Raw genomic sequence first — 18,895 nt, forward strand, 5'->3', positions numbered from 1 at the left:
TGTATTGAAGAAAAACAGAAAGCATAATGAAAAAGAAGACACCATTTATGATAGCAAAACAGAAACCACATACTTAGGTGTGAACTTAACAAGAAATCTACCCGAGGGAAACAGTATCCCTAAAAGACACAAAACAGACTTGATCTAATGGAAAGAGATGCCATATTCTTCCATGGGAGGGCTCACCATCAGAAAGATGATGGTCCTCATTAAATTAACTTATAAATGTGATAGAATCCAAGTAAACATGCCACCAGGCGTCCTCCCTGTGGAACTAGAGAAGCTGACTGTAAGTTCATTTGGAGGAACAAGCAGCAAAAATTTACCAGAAAGCCCTAAAAAAAGAAAGGGATGTGTAGGAGAGGCCGGCCTCACCAGGTATGAAATCACTCTAAAGCCCTAGTAATTAAAACTCTCTGGCGGTGGTGGTATATGGATAGACAGATTAGTACAACTCGAAACAAAATCTAGACATAAACACAACCGCGTAGACAAATTCAGTACATGATAAAGGCAGAATCTCCAAGCACAGGGGTTTTTTTTCGTAAGTGATGTTGAGATAAATGGGATGGCCAGAAGGAAAAAAGAAATAGTTCCAACTGGGTCCCTTCCTCATACCATATCCCAGGATACATTCCAAATGGATGAAAGATTTAAAGAGAGGGTGGGGGGAATGAAACCATTAGAAAAAAACACCGTATAACCTAGGAATGGTGGGGTGCGGCGGACTTTCTTAACTATGACTCAAAATCTAGAAACAGTAAGGAAAAGATAAATAAATTTGATTACTTTAAAAAACCTCTGCTTGGCAAAAGACAAATGATACATGGGGAAAACATATCTGCGACTTACATCACAAAGAGCTAAGGCCTCAATGTGCAGAAAAGAGTGAACAGGCCCCAGACTGCTCTCTTTAGACATCATGCGTGCAAGCTTGGCCGCTCAGCTGGCACCTGGGAACTCTGGTTTCGGGACTGTTCCTGCAATTCCCTAAATGCTATTCACTGTGCCTAAACCACGCAAACAACAGTCTAAGCTGAACACCTGCTTTCCTTCTGGGGCTCTGCAATTTTGGTATGTGCTAGTCAGGGGTGCCGTGGCCAGCCTCCACAATGCTGGGCACAGAGTCTTTCCTGAGCTTCCTTGGTGCACTGTCAGAACTGCAGGCTGACGAAGCACGTCTGTGTGGCTCCAGTGAGAGAGGACTCCGGAAGCTTGCTCCTTGTTTCCTCCTGACTCTGCTTCCCGTGCCTTTTCCCTTGGCTGGTTTTGCTTTGTACTTTTTCACTACAGTCCTGGAATTACTGCTAGCAATTCACTGAAGCCAGGAGTGGTGTGTGGGACCTCCAACACACCCTAATACATGAAGCGGTTCTAAATTCAAAGGAACACAAGACACACAGAAAAATGGGCTAGAGAAACAACATGACAGAATACAGAAATGTAAATGTCCCTTAACCAAATGAAAGATGCCTATCTTCCCACATAAGAAATTCAAATTAAAACTATAATATCATTTCCTACCCTCTAGATTGGTAGAAATTTAAAAAATTGACAATATAGTCCATTAGTTAGTCTGTAAGAACACACAGGGAGTTTCATACGCTGCTAGTGAGGATACACACTGCAGTTGGGATCTCACACTGACTAGCAAAATCACATATGCAGTTACTCCTTGACCCAGAAATCCCACTTCTAGAAATCTATCCCGAGATAGCCGGCAAAAAACACAAAAAGATGTATGCACACACAAGACTATCATTGCAGTCTATTGATAATAGCAACATGCTCAAAAAAAAAAGATAAGGACACATCTAAAGAACACCAGAAACAGTTTGAATGGGCCTTTATTGGTCAAATCTCAAACAATTTAAGCATCAAAACAAATAATGGCAAAAACAGATAATAACCCATTGAATATAGTAAGAACAACCTTTTGAATAAAATAGTAACTCACACAAATGATAAATAGATAGATGAGAACTATGGAAAAGTGCCCTTATAGTAAAACATTAACTAATAAATGAAGACATAATACTAGAGTATAAATAACCACAATTTGGTCATCATCACCGCAATTTTCAATTAGGGCAAAAATCACCAATGGATACTAAGACTAATGGTGAAAGTTTAAGGGAGAACAGGTATTTACATAATCTCAAAATATCTCTCCATAAATGACATTAATTGCAAAGGGAAAAACTAACAATGCAGTGGGAAAATCTAGTGGACATCACCCTATCCAAATAACCCAAGTGGACTTCATCAAGAAGGAGACATATTATTTTAAGCCTTCCGACTAGAAGGCTCTTGTGTACAGTACAGCAACTATAGTCAATAATACTGTATTATAAACCTGAAAGTTGCTAAGAGACTAGAACTTAAATGTTCTCACCACAAAAACGAAATGGCAACTATGTGATGTGAGGGAGGTGTGAGCTAAAGCTATGGGGGGAATCATTTTGCAATATATAAATACATGAAATCAAAATGTTGTACACCTTCAACTTACACAATGTTATATGTCAGTTATACCTCAGTAATGCCGGGGGTGGGGAGATTCTGGTGAGAAGCACTAAGAAAGATTGGTGTCACTTCTGCAATATTCCTGACACAATGCACCCCCTGACTCTATCATGGGGAAACCCAGACAAGCCGACACTGAGGGACAATATACATAGCAACTGGCTCCCAAAAATGTCAATGTCCTGAAAACCAGAACAAGGCTAAAGGTGGTCCAGTTGGATGAGACCTAAAAGACAGGTGCAGTGCTGGACGAGAGAGGGGAAGAAGAGTCCACAAGACATAAACGGGACCATGGGAATCCAGACAACATATTAGAGAACACCACTGCATAAACGTCAGACTTTTTTACTTTAAATCATGGGTCTGTGAGTATATAAGAAGTCCCTCTTCTCAGTATGCACTGAAGTATTTTGGTATTAAAGGGCACAATATATGCAACTTCCTCTCAAACAGTGCAGAAACATAATAATATGTCTGTTTTACAGAGATTATACAGAGAATGATAAGGCAAATGTTAACAGCTCGTGAAACTGGATGAAGAATATATAGTACAGGGGCGCCTGGGTGGCTCAGTTAAGCGTTCGATTCTTCATTTCAGCTCACTTCATAATCTCAGGGTGTGAGATGCAGCCCCACGTTGGGCTCCATGCTGGGTGTGGACCCTACTTAAGATTCTCTCTCTGCCCCTCCCCCCACATCTGCCCCTCTCTCTTGACCCCTCCCTCTCTCTCCTTCCCCCCCCCAAACATATAGTGTTTTTTGGTACTCTTCTTGCAGTTTTTCAGTAGATCTGAATTCTTTCAAAGTAAGTTTAAAAATGCAAGAAAAGGGGCACTTGGCTGGCTCAGTTAGTGGAGTATGCAACTCTTGATCTTGGGATTGTGGGTACAAGCCCTGTACTGGGTGTAGAGATTACTTAAAAAAATATTTTCTAAAAAAATACCCAAAAAGGTTAGAGAAGTGAGACTAGAATTTGTGGAATAGTCTCTGAAAACTATGCAGCCCAGTAATCTCTTTAAATAAACAAAGCTTTATTTTTGAATCAAACAGGTACCTTGGGCCACATTATCCTGCCCACCCACCCCCCCCCCCGGGACACTTGTGCTCACTGAGTTGGTTTCAGGGACTATTAGAGGAGGATGCACACCTACAAGATGAATTTTATTTACTATTTAAAAAATACTACCTGGTACACTGTCGACTAAATCACACTGCTCGCTATGTGTAGTTCCACGTGAATTTTTCTTTTAGAATTTAGTACCAGAAAAAAAAAGCTTTTTCACCCAAGATGTAGGTATTTCTCTTCCTTCTTGATGACAAGAATTGCATAACTGACAATGACTCTCTAATAATTTTGTGAGACAGGCAGACTAAGGCCATATGTGGAGCCGAACCACAGCAACCACTGGTCTACAGTTTAGGATGACTACCTAAGTCTTTTTCCTTCATCCTGGTTATTTTTATGGGCACTTTACCCTTTTTTAATCCTATTTTGATGTAAAAGTAAAAAACAATTTCCGCTCTCTGGGAAATACGAGAACTATTGATACGCTCAAGTAAATTTAAGCCCTTGGAGGCTGCTCCTTCTGACCATATACCGGACGCTGGGAATTCATGGTAAATCACAGTCGTTTCCACGACAGGATATGTCCGTGTGAAACCTAGTGGGAAAATTCCCTGTCACTGTCTACAACAGACTGCCAGAGCCTACAACAGACAAAGACAACTGCATTGATTTGGAGTCATAAAACAATGATATACTGAAGTTACATCTCCAAGTGAGCCAAGTTACAGTTACCACTTACCTCAAAAGGTCAGAACAGCACCATGGTTTAGACATTTATAGCAAGAATGATGAGTAAGGCCCCCAGCTTACTAATATTAAAGGTATGACAAACTCTGTGGGCATTACCTTAGTGCTACTACCAAGAAATGCTTTAGATTTCAATAGGTTTACAAGACCGAAAATACTAAAGCAGAAATTTCACATGCACATGTGGAAAAAATACGTTTACCTGCTGCCTTCACTCTTGACACAATCAGACTTCAGGTGGGCATGGGATGAATACCGATATTGTGGGAGAAGGGACTGCATAAGGAGCCAGCAACTGGGGGGGGGGGGGGTGTTCACATCAATTTTGATTTTTGGCTTGTGTTCTGGGTAGCAAAACAACTTCTAAAATAAAGAGCCACAAAACTTCTGATACAATACTTATTTCAAAAAGAATTAGCACAAGCCAAGAGGCAGTTTTTTCCAGCCTGTAACCAATGCCAGTGGCTTCAGCAGCAAAAGGAAAGCATGATCAGTAGGAGATGGACTGTAACAAATTAAAGACGACACCCCCACAAGGTTGTCAAGGAAACCAAACCAAGTGCATTTTTCTACAGAAAAGAATCAAGGCTAAGGTGAACATGCCATGGAAGATTTTCCGACAAAAAATATGTAAAATCCCATGTCAAAAAATCTTTAAGAGACTAAATTTACTTCCAGACTACTTCATTAAGTACTTTATCTATAATGCAAGCAGGCATGCCTAAATTTCCAAACTATCAGCTAGATGGATTCACCTTCCTAAAATCAGCTAAGCTTGGGCCACTAGAAGTACAGGAAATTTCCTAAGGTCTCTTCTGCATGTTGTAACAACATGAAAAGAAACAATCTCAACCAAAAAAAGTAAAGAGGGGGAAAAAAACTATACCACAAAGAGGTTTTCCCAAATTTAGACTTTTTCAAAATGGAGCCTTTTTAACATTTGTTTTTAAGCGAAAAGGCAAGTGAACGCAAACTGAAGCAAGAGCTCAGCCCGAGTGAGCCATTCGATACTAGAAGAGAGCAAAGCGGGCTGCACAAAAGGTGTCAAGTTGGTAAAGTGATGCGAAACCCTCCGCAAGTAAGTGGTCAAGAATCATGAGCAAGAAGTGACATGCACTTGGGGGCACAGGTAGGGGCACGGCTGGGCAGGTGGAAGGCAAGTAACGTCAGCAGGGTCTGCAGCGGCCCGGCGCGCGGGAGGAGTGGGAGGCGAGGCGAGGTGCGCGCACCGCGGCCGCGATCAGCGCCCTTCAAGGTGAGCGGTCGCTGCGCGTGGCCCTGGGGGCCGGGAGGAGGGGGCGGGGCGCACAGGTGGCCGGCCGAGAGCCGGGCCCCGGGCCCGCGGCGGGGCGTTGGGCGGCCGCCAGGTGAGCCAGGGCGGGCCGCGGAGCAGGTGCTCGGCGCCGGGGCAGGGGCGGGCCGCGCGGGAGCGGGGCGGGCGCCGGCGGCTCTTACCCGGTGCCGCAGTCCACCACGCAGGGAGGCAGGGAGCCCGCCATGCTCGGCACGCGTGCCGCTTGGCCCACGCGGGCGGCCCGGGAGGCGCCGCCGCCGTCCGCTCGCCGCGCCGCCCGCTCCCGGGAGCCTCCGCAGCGCCGCCGCCGGGGGCCCGGATGCTCGGCGGCCGCCCACGTGACGCTGTCCGGCCGGCCAATCAGGCCGTGGGCACGCCCCGCCCCGCCCCGCCGCCCGCCCGCCATCTTTACTACTGGCGGCGAGGACTCCTCGCGTGGACGTCCAATACCGCTGCTAGAGAGGTTGGGGCTATTTTTAACTGACTTACCGTGAACGTGACCTCGTTTCCGGGGCCTGGCTCCTTCTCATCCTTTAAATTTCGTCTGGAATGTCACCTTCTCAGGAAGTTGTCCCTAATCATACTAAGTCCCCTCCCTGCATCTTACGCCGTCTCAACGACCTATTGCTTTCGTTGACAACGCTTGGAGCAAATTTTTAATGTTAATTTATTTGTGGTTCCCCCAGCACCGCCCCACTGGACTGTAGGCTCCACCAGGATAGGGCTGGTGTTTGTCTCACCATGGGTGACCTGGTGCTCAGCACAGTATTTGGTGCATACCTGGGAAGCGCCTAAGTGTTTGTTGAGTGAATGAATAACCTTCACCTTAAAGATAAAACAATTACCGTCACAACTGATGGAATCAGTGACCTTGGATGGAGGTAACACCACAGCAAGATCATCGTGGGATGATGTTTTCAAGTATCAAACATGAGATGATTCTCCCTAAGTTCTTAGTGAAACCGGGGACCAGGGACGCCTGGCTGAATCAGTCAGTAGAGCATGTGGCTCTTCATCTGAGGGCCTTGAGTTCAAGCCCCACATGGGGTGTAGAGATAATAAATAAATAAACTTTTTTTTTTTAAAGAGTTGGGGGGAGGGGACAAAGCAGGCAAGTACCTACCCACTATGTTATGAAGGCATGAAAGCCCCACTTGCTTCTGCTCCCTGCCCTATCATAAATTCTTGACAATTTTTTAGGAGCTTTCTAGAGACCTAGTTCCATGTAGTATAACTAATATTTAATGCAATGCGTTTTTTCCCTAGAAGAAGTAATAGATTAGTTGGTCGTTCTAGGTAACCCATGATCATTCCTTCCTCCCCCGCAAGTGAACTGGAGAGAGGAGAGGATGAGAGGGAAATGACAGGTCAGGAGGGTGGAGGAATCCCAGAATAGGACCCCAAGGCCAGGGACAAACAGTGACTTGCCTGCTTTGTGTTTTGCCAAGGGCCTGCCCAGCTCTTGCTCTTTCAAGGCCCCAGTCAGAATGTTGTAGGTGAACTCTGGATTGCAAACTGTGGCACTATCTTGGTGAACTCTGGATTGCAAACTGTGGCACTGTCTTGTCTCTCATTTTCCTTCACTTAATATGTACCTATTGAGTTCCTACTGTGAGGTAAGCTTTGTATTATATTGGGCATGGAACAGGAAACAGAGGACTCACGGTGTTTGCCTCCAAACTAGTGAGGGATGGAGACAGTAAACAGGCAACCACAACACAGTGTGGTAAATGCTAACATGGGGCAAGTCCAGGGTGCCCAGAAAGCCATTAGCAGGGCACCTAACCCAAACTTGTGAGTCAATGAAGTGTTCTCAAAGCAATGGTATCTAAGCTGAAACACAGAGGGTGGGTGGAAAGTAGCTACGTGGTGGAGAATGTGGGATGGGAGAGCATTTCTGGGATGGGAAATATGTACAAAACCCAGCAGGACCTCAAGGCTCATATATGGCCCCGTTTGCTTTGCCAGCGAAGAAGCCTTAATGGAACTGGGACTAGCTAGTAATAAAGCACATGTGCCTTTGTGGGGAGTGTCCCTTCTGCATAAGACTAATGGTAATGGTGGCCACGGTCCGCAGCTGGTAGGAAATAAAAGATTTCCTGACCCTAATTATTTCCTGTAGACACCACTAACCCTTCATTATCAGCTAAGGTGTTTTCATGTGCAGATTACAGAAAACTTAAGGTGGCACAAGAAATGAGCACATTTGCTTTCATACGATAGGAAATCCAGAAACTCCAGGATAATTCAACCACTCAATGACATATTGTAGGCCTGTACATTCCATTCCATCAGGTTCTGCACATTGGCCTTTGTCCTCAGGCTTATCTCCTTACTGTTGAGAGATGGCCATAGCCACTCCACATACCTAACTGTAATGGACAGGGACGGAGGAAATGCCCCCAGCTTCATTCCTTCCTAAGAGGGAGAAGGAGGAAATGCTTTCCCAGAATTCCCTAGCTGCTTCCCCTCATGTTTCATTAACCTGGCTCAATTAGTATCCTGGGGTTGCTGAAACAAAGCCTACAAACCAGGGTGCTTAAAACAACAAACATTTGGGGCACCTGGGTGGCTCAGTCGGTTAAGCATCTGACTCTTGATTTCGGCTCAGGTCATGATCTCAGGGTGGTGAGATCAAACCCCACATCAGGCTCCATGCTCGGCATGGAGTCTGCTTGAGGATTCTCTCCCTCTTTCTCCCTCTGCCTTTCCCCCTACTTGTGCTCTCTAAATAAATAAATAAATAAATAAATAAATAATAAATAAATAAAATCTTTAAGAAGGGGAGGGGACATTTATTCTCTCACAGTTCTAGAGAAAAGAAGGCCAAAATCAGGTGTTGGCAATGCCGTGCCGTCTCAGAAGACTCTCGGGGAGAATCTTTCCATGTGTTTCTCTTAACTTCTGGTGTCAACAGCAATCCTTGGTGTTCCTTGACCTATCCTTGACCTTGGCATCACTCCAATCTCTGCCTCTGCTGTCAGAGTGTTCCCCCCATGTGTCCACATCATCACAAGGACTTCTTCTACTCTTAGAAGGACCTCAGTCATATTGGATTAAGGCCCACTGTATGACCTCATCTTAACTTGGTGACATCCGCCAAGGCCTTCTTTCCAAATAAGATCACATTCACAGGTACCAGGGGTTAGGACTTCTACATGTCTGTTAGGGACACAATTCAACTCCTAACATCAGCTTGTGCTGAAAGCAGTCATTGGTACAGGGAGGTGATGTGCTGTGATGGGCTAACACTCTTAAAAACCACCCCCCTCGGGCTGGAAAAGGACCTGTGTCCTCTGAAGCATGTGGTTGCCAATGCCTGGTTAGAATTGGGTTTGAGCAACAAGAAGGGGAATGACAATCCACAGTTGCAGCCTTGCTTGTCATTTTCCCGATTGAACCACATATTCTCACTCATTCTGTGCCTTTTCTCTCCTCGAGCCCTCTGCTTCACACTGTCGCTGAAACAATCATCCTTGTTGACCAGCCCGAGCTGTGCCGCCTCTTTGAAGCTTTCCCTCCACTCCTCACTCTCTCCTCTGCCCTCCCAGGGAGCCTTGTGCACCTTCCACCTCTGCCTTATTTGATGGCATCGTGATGGGACACTTCCATCACTCCCGTCCACAGGAGCTCCCTGGTAGTTGAAGCATGTCTTTTATACACTTCTATCTCCGGTTCATTAGACACTACCTAGCATCCTATAGCCACTTTTGATGAATGATTATTGAATAAATAGAAGCCGTCAGGATATTTTTAAAGCTCTCAATTACACATAAATTTTGCTTTTACTTACTTTTTGTTGTCATCAAAATCAAAGGAAAGCAAACATTAGGCATAACTTGTTTGTGTTTTTGCCATTTTTTCTATATAATATAACATGTGCTTCTGTGTTATTCTTAGATTATAAACTATACCTCAGGGACTGATGGCATCACTTTTGACAGTGTTAGGACAAAACACCCACAGAGAAATAAACCTCGTGTTCTGTAAGAAGCACTTCAAGTACAATCTCTACTAATTATATTGCCAAAGAGGTTTGTTCCCTCCAATATATTTTGCAAAATTCTACTCATTCTATTTGTAATTGCCTTTCTTAAGCAGAAAGACACATCTCTTTATTGTGCTTCTCCCCAACAATGACTCCTACTGCACCTTCTCCCACCAGGCAGAAATGTGGAAGCCAGAATACTCCCTGTACAGAGGTCAGCATCCCTTATGGCACACGGTGTGAGTGTTTCACAACTGCTACTCTGGGTCCTGAATAACTCAGGACCACTTTTTTTTTTTTTAAGATTTGTTTATTTATTTGAGAGAGACAGAGAGCATGAGCAGGAGGGGCAGAGAGAGAAGGAGAAAGAATCCCAGGCAGACTCCACCCTGAGCACAGGGGCCAGTGCGGGGCTCCATCTCAGGACCCTGAGATCATGACCTGAGCCGAAACCAAGAGTTGGTCGCTCAACCAACTGAGCCACCCAAGCGCCCTCAGAAAAGTTTCAAAAGAACTTTTAACAAACACCTTTTGATGTTGGGAATGATGCATATTTATGCACATGAAGACAACTTTAAAACAAAATAATCAGGGCTTAGAGATTGTCAATCAGTGAGCACCCAGACAATGTGATCTTAATTTCCTGTGTTTAACTAGTTGTGCTGGGCCAAGAAAGAAAAAGAACACAAAAACCAAAGGCTGTCTTCCAAAACTGCCCACCCAGCCACTCTGAATCTTAAATCGTAGAGCTGTAAGCAGGAATGATCTGTGTGTTCCCCGTTGCCATGAGATTGCAAATAGAGACGAGTACCAAAAAATCAGTACCCATTCCTTTGAAAGGAGCTAGCATTCTCCTTTAAGAGGAAGGGCCTGTCACCACACTCAGTGGACTTCCCGGAGGTCTTGGCAACAGTTGGAGAAAATGGTCCAAACCAGAGCTGATTGGCCAAGGCGTGCTGAGTGTGTCAGAGAGTTGATAACAGACCCAAACCATAGGACGGGTAAGGAAATCACCTAGACTGTGACCATATTCTGACCAGCTCTGCTGTGTTCTGCATTCATTTACGGCACTTGCTCAGCCTGAAACCCTCCTCTGCCGTCCTCCTCCCCTACTGTTCAGCAGCCAAGTCCGGCTCATTCAATCCACCCACTTCCCCTGCGTCTGCAGCCCAGCTTTCTATCCCACCGTCACTCTGGCTGAACTATTCAGTGGCCTCCCACTGGCCGCCCTGTCTCCATGCTTTGCCTGTTCAAGACATCTTTCGGGCAAGTTGTACTGCTATGAGAGGCGTCGTGGCAAAATACAGAAGGTTCGTACATCATGCCAACAACCTCTTTCCCCGTAGCTTTTGATGAATCCCTATGAATTACTTACGGAATTTGACCCAAAACCTGATTGTGGCATTCAAGCTCCTCCATGATCCGCTCGTCAGTTACCTTTCTAATCTCATTTCACATTATGCCCCGGACACATCAGGGCAGCCACCAGACCACACACCAAACACTCTGTATGGTCAAGTCAGTCTAGAACGTTCTTCACCTACCCATCCTCTTCATCCTTCAAGATTCCACTCAAAGTTCACTCATCCTTCAATTTCAATTCAAAACCACTTCCTTTATTTGTCTAACAAAATAGCGTGAGTGCTTCTTTATGTCTCTAATCAGATCAATCACTAGTTCTGTGTCTACCAGTCAGAATCTAGAAACGAGTCTATAGATGTGCATATTAATAAGGCCCTCTGTTCTACCAAATAGTGTTATAATTTTATTTGTAAGATGCCCTTCCTATCCAACTCCATCAGAGAACTGAACTACAATAATGTCTTGGTTTACAAATCATTTTCAGTACATCATCTCGTATACTCTCCATCACATCCCATGAAGTAGGTATTATAAATACCTCTTTTAATCAAAAAGAAAACTGGGGCTCATACTTTTCAAATCAGGATATATTAAAAATTCATTTTCATTCGGGGCACCTTCTTTAGGCCCTCTTGAGAAAACAGGGAAATGCTAACGTGTCATAACGCCAGCATCTGGAGGCACAGAGAGATGTGTGTGGGGAGCCAAGAGGAATCCTGACAGCCTGCCCTTCAGACTAACCTGGTCCTTTGATCATTTCAAAGACACTTCGAACATTTTGAGCTCTTCACCTTGAATGTTTTCTATTTCCAGTAACAACTGCCCATAAACCTCCATTAGGCAATCACTATATGTTCTAGAGGCTGAATAGCATCCAATAAAAATCTAATTATTTTACCAATAGGAATGAAACCGCTGAGTAATGTAATCGGACGCCAGGCCCTCTGGACAGAGCGTACTGCCAACAGCAAAGTCCAAATGTCTCTTGCCATCGTGCAATCTCACAAGCAACAGGTTTTGGAGGAGTTGGCTGCCCAAGGGCCTCTCCTTTCCTTATCGATGTTCATTCTAGAATGTTTTTTAGAAGCAACACAGCAGGGATTCTTATGTAACTAGAATGAGCGAAGCAAGACTGGGCCACTTCAAAATATCTTCACCAGATGTTGACTTGGTACTTTTGTGCAGGGAAACTCAAAGAGGGCATAGGGCATGAGATGGAACACCTGAACAATGGCTCGTGGAAGGGCAGGGAGCGAGAACCCAGGCCAGCTAAGTTGGAGTCTTTTCCTCCAGCCGAAATTCTGGTTGCAGCAATGTGTATCTGAAGCATGCCTTAGGTTACTATTTTTTGTGCTCGCCTTACTTATCAAGGTGTATAATGAATTCTAAGCAAGAGCAGTTTGCAAAAAAAGAGTCACCGTGTTCCTGATAAACGTAGCTGATGATAAATAACTATCAGTTAACGTAAAAATCATACCGCATTCTTAATCCAGACATTTTTAGTTGTATTAATAACAATAAAAACATATAAAATTAATTTTCTTTGATATGGAAAGAGCCCAAATTTTGAAGTCTTTGCGTATGTGTTCAAATGCCATCTCAGAAACTTAAATGTGTTTCTGCATGAGTAATTTACTATCTCTGAGCTTATTTTCCTCATCAGTAGGGTTTTTCTGAGCTGCACGGTGTTTACAGAAATGCCAGGCACTGTAACATGGAAAGCGTTCGCTGTCCTCACTGTCCTGGCTTCCAGCAGCTGCTTTTATCTCTGATTAGTAATTATCATATTCTTAGGTTTGTGTGCCCACAATCTGTGGCCTCTATTCTGGCTATTTGGATGATAACTAAGGTATTAAAAAGGGTTGAAATAGATTGATCCTCACTATTACCTAAGATCTGAGACATTTTTCCATTCGTGGACATGAGCTGTGTCAAATCATTCATGTCCTCTCACCAGCTCTCCCTATGACCAGGCTCACTTAATTCTCACGATGCTAAAACTTGTCTAATTCAGAGCACACAATAGTTTATACTGGTAAAAGGTATAGCTTTGAAGTCAAATGGCGTGAGTTTGGATTTCAGCACTGACTTTATGAATTTGTGAACTTAGGCAAGTTATTTAACCTGTCTGTGCCTCAATTTCCATCTTGGTTAAATTAAGGAAACTATATCACCTGCTTCATGAGGGCTGGTGCAAAGAATAAAGAGACAATTTATGTAAAACACTTACACTGGAGCCTGATATCTAGCAAGTATTAAATAAATGATAGTTATTATCATCATAATGTTATAATTATTGTTGTTATATGGGAATCAAGCGTTCCAGGTTGACCTCATTAGTACTTAGGAGAGATCTCACGTGTTTATGTTGTGCACAAGCAGGGGGTGGTGAGCAGACGTACAGGGAGAGAAAGAATCTTAAGCAGGCTCCATGCCCAGCACAGACCGTGACATGGGGCTTGATCTCACAGCCCTGAGATCATGACCTGAAAGAAATCAAGAGTCGGACGCTTAACTGACTGAAACACCCAGGCATCCCAGTACTTAGTTTTTAACCCATCTGGCTCTAGAAAAACTACCCCTGGAAAATTTTCCAGTCATTCCAAGCTGAATACCTCATCTGCCTTGAAGAAGAAAGTGAACTCTATTTAAAAGCACTTAATACCCATGGAAAGCTGTGTTGCTTTGTGCTCATAACGTGCAAAACGCTGTGGGCTTACTTGTGCTCACCTTGGAAGCAGTCTCATTCATAGGCGCATTGGTCAGGTATTTAAAATCACTTAAAGACTAAAGCATGTGGCAATCTTCCAAGCAAACATGAAAGAGGGGAAAGGGCATGAGTGCTTTGCGTGACCCCACCCTGCCGACTGGCCCGAAGCCCCGTCTATGGGCTCACTCAGTCTGCCTGCCCCAAGCCCCAATTCAGCCCACATGGGCCCCTTCCTCCTATCACAATTCGTTTCTCTCATCAGTAACTTTGCCCTTGCAAAATTTACCCATCTAGCTCTTGAGTTTTGTCCTTTCTCCACAAAACGAATAATAAAATGGTAATAAATACATATCTATCAATAATTATTTTGAATGTGGGCGCCTGGGTGGCTCAGTCGGTTAAGTGTCTGCTGTAGGCTCAGGTCATGGGTCCTGGGATGGAGTTCCTCATCACGCTCCCTGCTCAGCGGGGAGCCTGCTTCTCCCTCTCCCTCTGCCCCTTCCCCCCTGCTCATTCTCTCTTTCTCTCTCTCTCAAATAAAAAATAAAATCTTAAAAAATAATAATAATAACTTTGAATGTAAGTGGACAAAATGCTCCAACCAAAAGACATAGGGTGACAGAATGGATAAAAAAAACAAGAGCCATCTATATGTTGTCTGCAAGAGACTCATTTTAGACCTAAAGACACCTGCAGTTTGAAAGCGTGGGGATGGAGAAACACCGATTGTGCAAATGCATGCCAAAAGAAAGCCAGAGTAGCCATACTTCTATCAGACAAAATACACTTGACTCTTTTTATTAGTAGACCCTAAGCCCAACGTGGGCCTTGAACTCAAGACCCCATGATCAAGAATTGCACTACCAACTGAGCCTGCCAGGCACCCCAGACAAAATAGACTTTAGAACAAAGACTGTAACAAGAGTTTTGTCTTTTCAGTTCCCCTCTGCAGGTCTTGCTCCCAGAAGAAAATGGTTATTGACAGCAGTAGCTCAGACTGCTCTCAGCTGAAACCCTTCCCAACACTCTTACTGGGCAAAGAGGAGGTTGCTAATGTTTTCTCTACCCCACAGTTCATATATAAATATGAATACTTATGCCATCATGATACAGAGTTCTCTACCACTCAGGAGTCAGTATAAGTGCAGCTCCACACTTTTGAAGTGGCTGGGTATCCAACTTCAGAAAGACAGATCCTGGGTCCGATCAACCTGCTGACCACAGGAGCTGGTCACCTGTTGTTTAGTAACTGTGAACCAACCCCATTGCCTCTATATGGACATCCGTCTCACACTCAAATGCACAGCTCCATTCAGAACTCAGTTACCCAACAGAATTGCTGCCAATCAAATTCTCGCTGGCCAGTTTTGGAAAATGTCATTTTCAGTCAAGTATCAGAACTTTCTCCCCTTTCTCCATACCCCGTGCTTCCTCCTCCCAGCCATTCTCCTGATCCAGCTTTGGTGTATAGAAATCAGAAAACGGCGTCCTCCCCTCTACAAAATGTTGAAAACCTGAAAGGATGACCGAAGGTCCCTTTGAGATGTGATTCTGCAAATAATCAAGGATTTAGGATACTTACGTAAGAAAACAGACAAGAGGCCTTTTGTGGGTGATTAGTGTGAATGTCAGCCTCAGACGGTGTCAACTATCTTCTTCTCCCCTCCTTTTGTTACAGTCTCTCTCTTGCTCTCCCCTCCCATCTGCCCCTGGGTCACTGGGCAGGAACATAGTGCGTGGCAGGGCTGGCTTTGTTGGCTGCCATCTGAACGCACGCACTAGAAGGGCCCCATGCTTGGTTTAATGCTCCGCCGCGGCAGCCGTCCCTAAATTCTTCATAATCTTTTTAACCCAGGGCCTGGCATTTCCATTCCGCACTGGCTGCTGCCAGTTCTGTAGCTGCTCCTAATGCCTGGCCGTACAGCGGTGACCTTCCAGGACAGCCATCCTGATTGACATCCCTAGCCGGCATGGGAGAAGTGGAGGCCAGGCTGCTGGACACGGGATCCTACCCTGCCCGTCTCTGAATCAATCAATCCCCAGCACCCAGCGAGGGCCTGGTACACTGTAAATGAACAACTCTTTTGGGGGGGGAGGACTGGGAGGGAAGGGGAGAGAAGGGTGGAGGGAAGGGAAGGGAAGGGCTATAGGATTTACTTAAGCACCATTTTTTTTTTCTTAGATTTTATTTGTTTAGTTAGTTTAGAGAGAGTGGGAGAGTGGGAGCTGGGGGGGCAGGGAGCTGGAAAGAATCTCAAGAGGACGCTGAGCTGAGCACCGAGCTCCATCACCTTCATGATCCGAGCCAAAACCGAGAGTCGGGCACTTCACCGACTGAGCCGCGCAGGCGCGCCTCACTCAAGCACCATTTTAACCGAACGCTCCCCAAAAAGAAAATAACGACCCTTCCTCTGAGTGCCTCTTGTTGTGTGAAATGAGGGAGGAGAATGGGTCTCCTACCTGAGAACCAGAACCGAACCTGGTCACCTCGTCTTTGATACAGAGTTTCCTCCTCACAAGGCAACAGAAATGGCCGGTATTCGGCCACTTAATGGACTTCTGTAGGTAGCGGTCTGCAGGCAGCGCGCGCCCCTCACGGCCTCCCCACAGACCGTGCGGACCGTGCTCTCTCCGCTGAACAGGAGACGTTCTCTCCCGCCGCGTACAGAGTTCTGAGCTGCTGCTGCACATGCCCTTCCCAGTTTCCACCTCAAGACTCCCTAGCAGAAGCTTCCGGACCTTTCTCTGGCCGCCTGGACTTCCCGCAGGGGCGGGGCGGGGTGGGGAGGGAGGGGTGCCGGCATAGGGCCCCTGGCCCCCCCTCTGCTGTTACCCTTTGTTGAGCCGTTGCTGCTTTACTTGCCTGTGCCTCGGTGAGGACCACCTTCCGTCCCTCGTCTCTCTTGCCCCTGAGCTCACCGTCATCTCTCCTCCCCCATATGCAGACTCTGGTCCTCTAGTTTAGTCAAGAACTGAGTTTCCCAAGAGCCCACTATTGCAGTACGATTCTCTTGAGATCGACGTCACATTAACCTAGTATCCAGGATTACTGAGTAGGAATCAGCACGAAGTAATCAACTTTTGAGAGTAAATAGACATAACACAGCCAGGGGCACGTGGGAGAACGCAGGGCCCCATACTGGGGAGTTTGGAGCACACAAGGAGCTGCTCCCCCCTCCGCCCCGGGCATTAAAAAGGGCCCTGTGGGGAGGAGGGAGGATTGTATCCCGAGGCAGGAGGTGAGGGACAAGAGAGCCGTGGAGGTCAACATTTGTTTGCTCGCTTCGAAGTGTGTGGGGGGGGGGGGATGGTTCCTCCACCCTCTTAGGTTAGTGACTGGGACATGTGAATTAAACGGACAAAAGACACATGAACGGGAGAAAGGTTTGTTTCATATACACACAGGGAGTCTCACAAAAAAGAAGAAACCCCTAAAAAGCAACGAGGCTGGGAGCTTATATACCATGTTAACAGAGGGCAATAAACCGGGGAAAGTGACAAGACAAATAAAAGAGGTTTGGGCCTCTCTGGGCAGTAAATTATGGGCAGGTGGGTATATGGGGGAAATTAATGGAAAACAAGGGTTACTTAGGTTTGTTTATGCAGACCCCTCTCGGTGCTGACTTTCTGTCTCCTTGGGGGGGGCGGGGGGCACCTGCATAGAAGGAACTTTATGTCCTGCTTTCAGGCAGAAAGGGAGAGGGCAGAGAATTTCTCTACATCTGCTGTTGCTTAATTGCCTTCAGCTCAAAATAATTGTATGCCAAAGGGGCATCTTTGGGGGTGGCATATTCTGGTCCAAACTTCAGAGATAGGAAAGAAGATGTCCCCAAGATGCAGTTGCCCTCTGCCAAAATAAAAGATTCTCAACACATTTTATACACATTTATGAAGTCCCCTTCAGATGCTGGCAGTCGGCTAAGGGATTGGGGTCGAAAGATGAACACCTGCACGGCTGCGTAGAGAAGGAGACGTGTCCAAGTCTGTCTGTGAACGTGGCTCGGATGGACTGGGGACATTTTAGGGAGCACCAAGGAGAGAGCCATGAATTCGGATTAGGAGAACTAGGACAAGCTCCACCGAGAGAAAAACATTTAAAAATAAAATGATGGAAAGTGGGGAAAAGAGAACAGCTTTTGCAGGGGTGCAGAGGCTTGCATCAGGAAATGGCTGGACGTCCAGCGCGAGCCAGCACAGGGTGCCCTGATCTAGATGAACCTGGAAACAACGGTCTGAAACCAAGTTGGGAAAAGCCTTCAGTGCTATTCTATGGCATGTGTACTTTATTCTAGACGATAAATATCCAAGCGTGTTTTAGGAGGGAGGGGTACGTGTGTGCTGGAGGGGGTGGGGAAGGGAGGAAACTAGGAAACCATGGAGGTGGTCTCCATAGAGGATTTTTATGGCACTCGGGATACACAAGACATTTCCACGGCAGAAACAAAAGGTCTCAGGGACCAGTTGCGTTAAAAAAAAAAAAGGCAAGGAAAAGAAGATGAAATAATTGCTATTTTTAGCTCCGATGGTTCTGTGCCTGGTGAGGCCATGACCTGATCCCAAAGAAGGACCAGCAGGATCATTTTGAGGCACTTCTTAGGATGTCCAGGGAAAGAGGCCTAAACAGCAGTTGGAAAGGTTGGCCAGGAGCTAAGCAGAGAGGATAGGGCCTGTTCATGGCTCCAGTACCATAAAAAGGGCATAATTAATTCTCTGTTATGTTTGGAAGGGGCACGGGGCGTGGCTGGGTCGTCCATCCCTGTCTCTGTCTATGACCCGGGGACACAGACATGTCGGTCCTGCCCGCTGCCCGCCCCTTGCCAGCCACCGCCTAGCTCTCCAGCTGCCCAATCACTGCCGTGCATCCCAGTTTCAATGATTCGATCCCATTGTCCCCGTAAATTTAATTGTACTTGTCAGATTGTGTGTCGGAATTTTTGGCTTGGACAATACGAGTACCTTAGTCATCAGTTATCCATAACCCACACATTCTGTCACTGGTGGGGACATACTCCTTGTGTTCCACAGATAATAGACAATCCCTGGCTTAGTCACTGAACAAGCACATACCCCGTTCGAAGTCCAAACGTCTGCCCAAGTGCCTCCACCTTGCATCTCTCTGAAAACCTGCAGGGGCTTTTGGAGAAACTGCTTTAAGGAATAGGAGAAGGAAAGAGGTGATGAAGACAGCAAGGCCAGCTTAGG

General features: G+C 45.7%; 1 protein-coding gene across 4 annotated transcripts in view; it reads right to left on the reverse strand.

The window, feature by feature from the left end:
- The window catches only part of ACTR3B (actin related protein 3B), an 80,583-nt gene extending 74,632 nt beyond the window's left edge, over nt 1-5,951 (reverse strand). For 2 of the 4 annotated variants that reach the window (XM_045792253.2, XM_045792250.2), the window contains exon 1: nt 5,795-5,951. Coding sequence is in view for 2 of the 4 variants with exons in the window: in XM_045792250.2 (XP_045648206.1) it covers nt 5,795-5,838 (44 nt within the window). In the remaining 2 variants the exon portion in view is untranslated. Of the gene's footprint in view, nt 1-4,541; nt 4,635-5,794 lie in introns of those variants that run through there. The other 2 variants (XM_045792252.2, XM_045792249.2) reach the window with 2 other exon arrangements.
- Nucleotides 5,952-18,895: the final 12,944 nt, after the last annotated feature.

This window comes from Ursus americanus, chromosome 3 (assembly GCF_024610735.1).
Source record: "Ursus americanus isolate L20-20 chromosome 3, mUrsAme1.1.p, whole genome shotgun sequence".
NCBI classification, from domain to species: Eukaryota; Metazoa; Chordata; class Mammalia; order Carnivora; family Ursidae; genus Ursus; species Ursus americanus.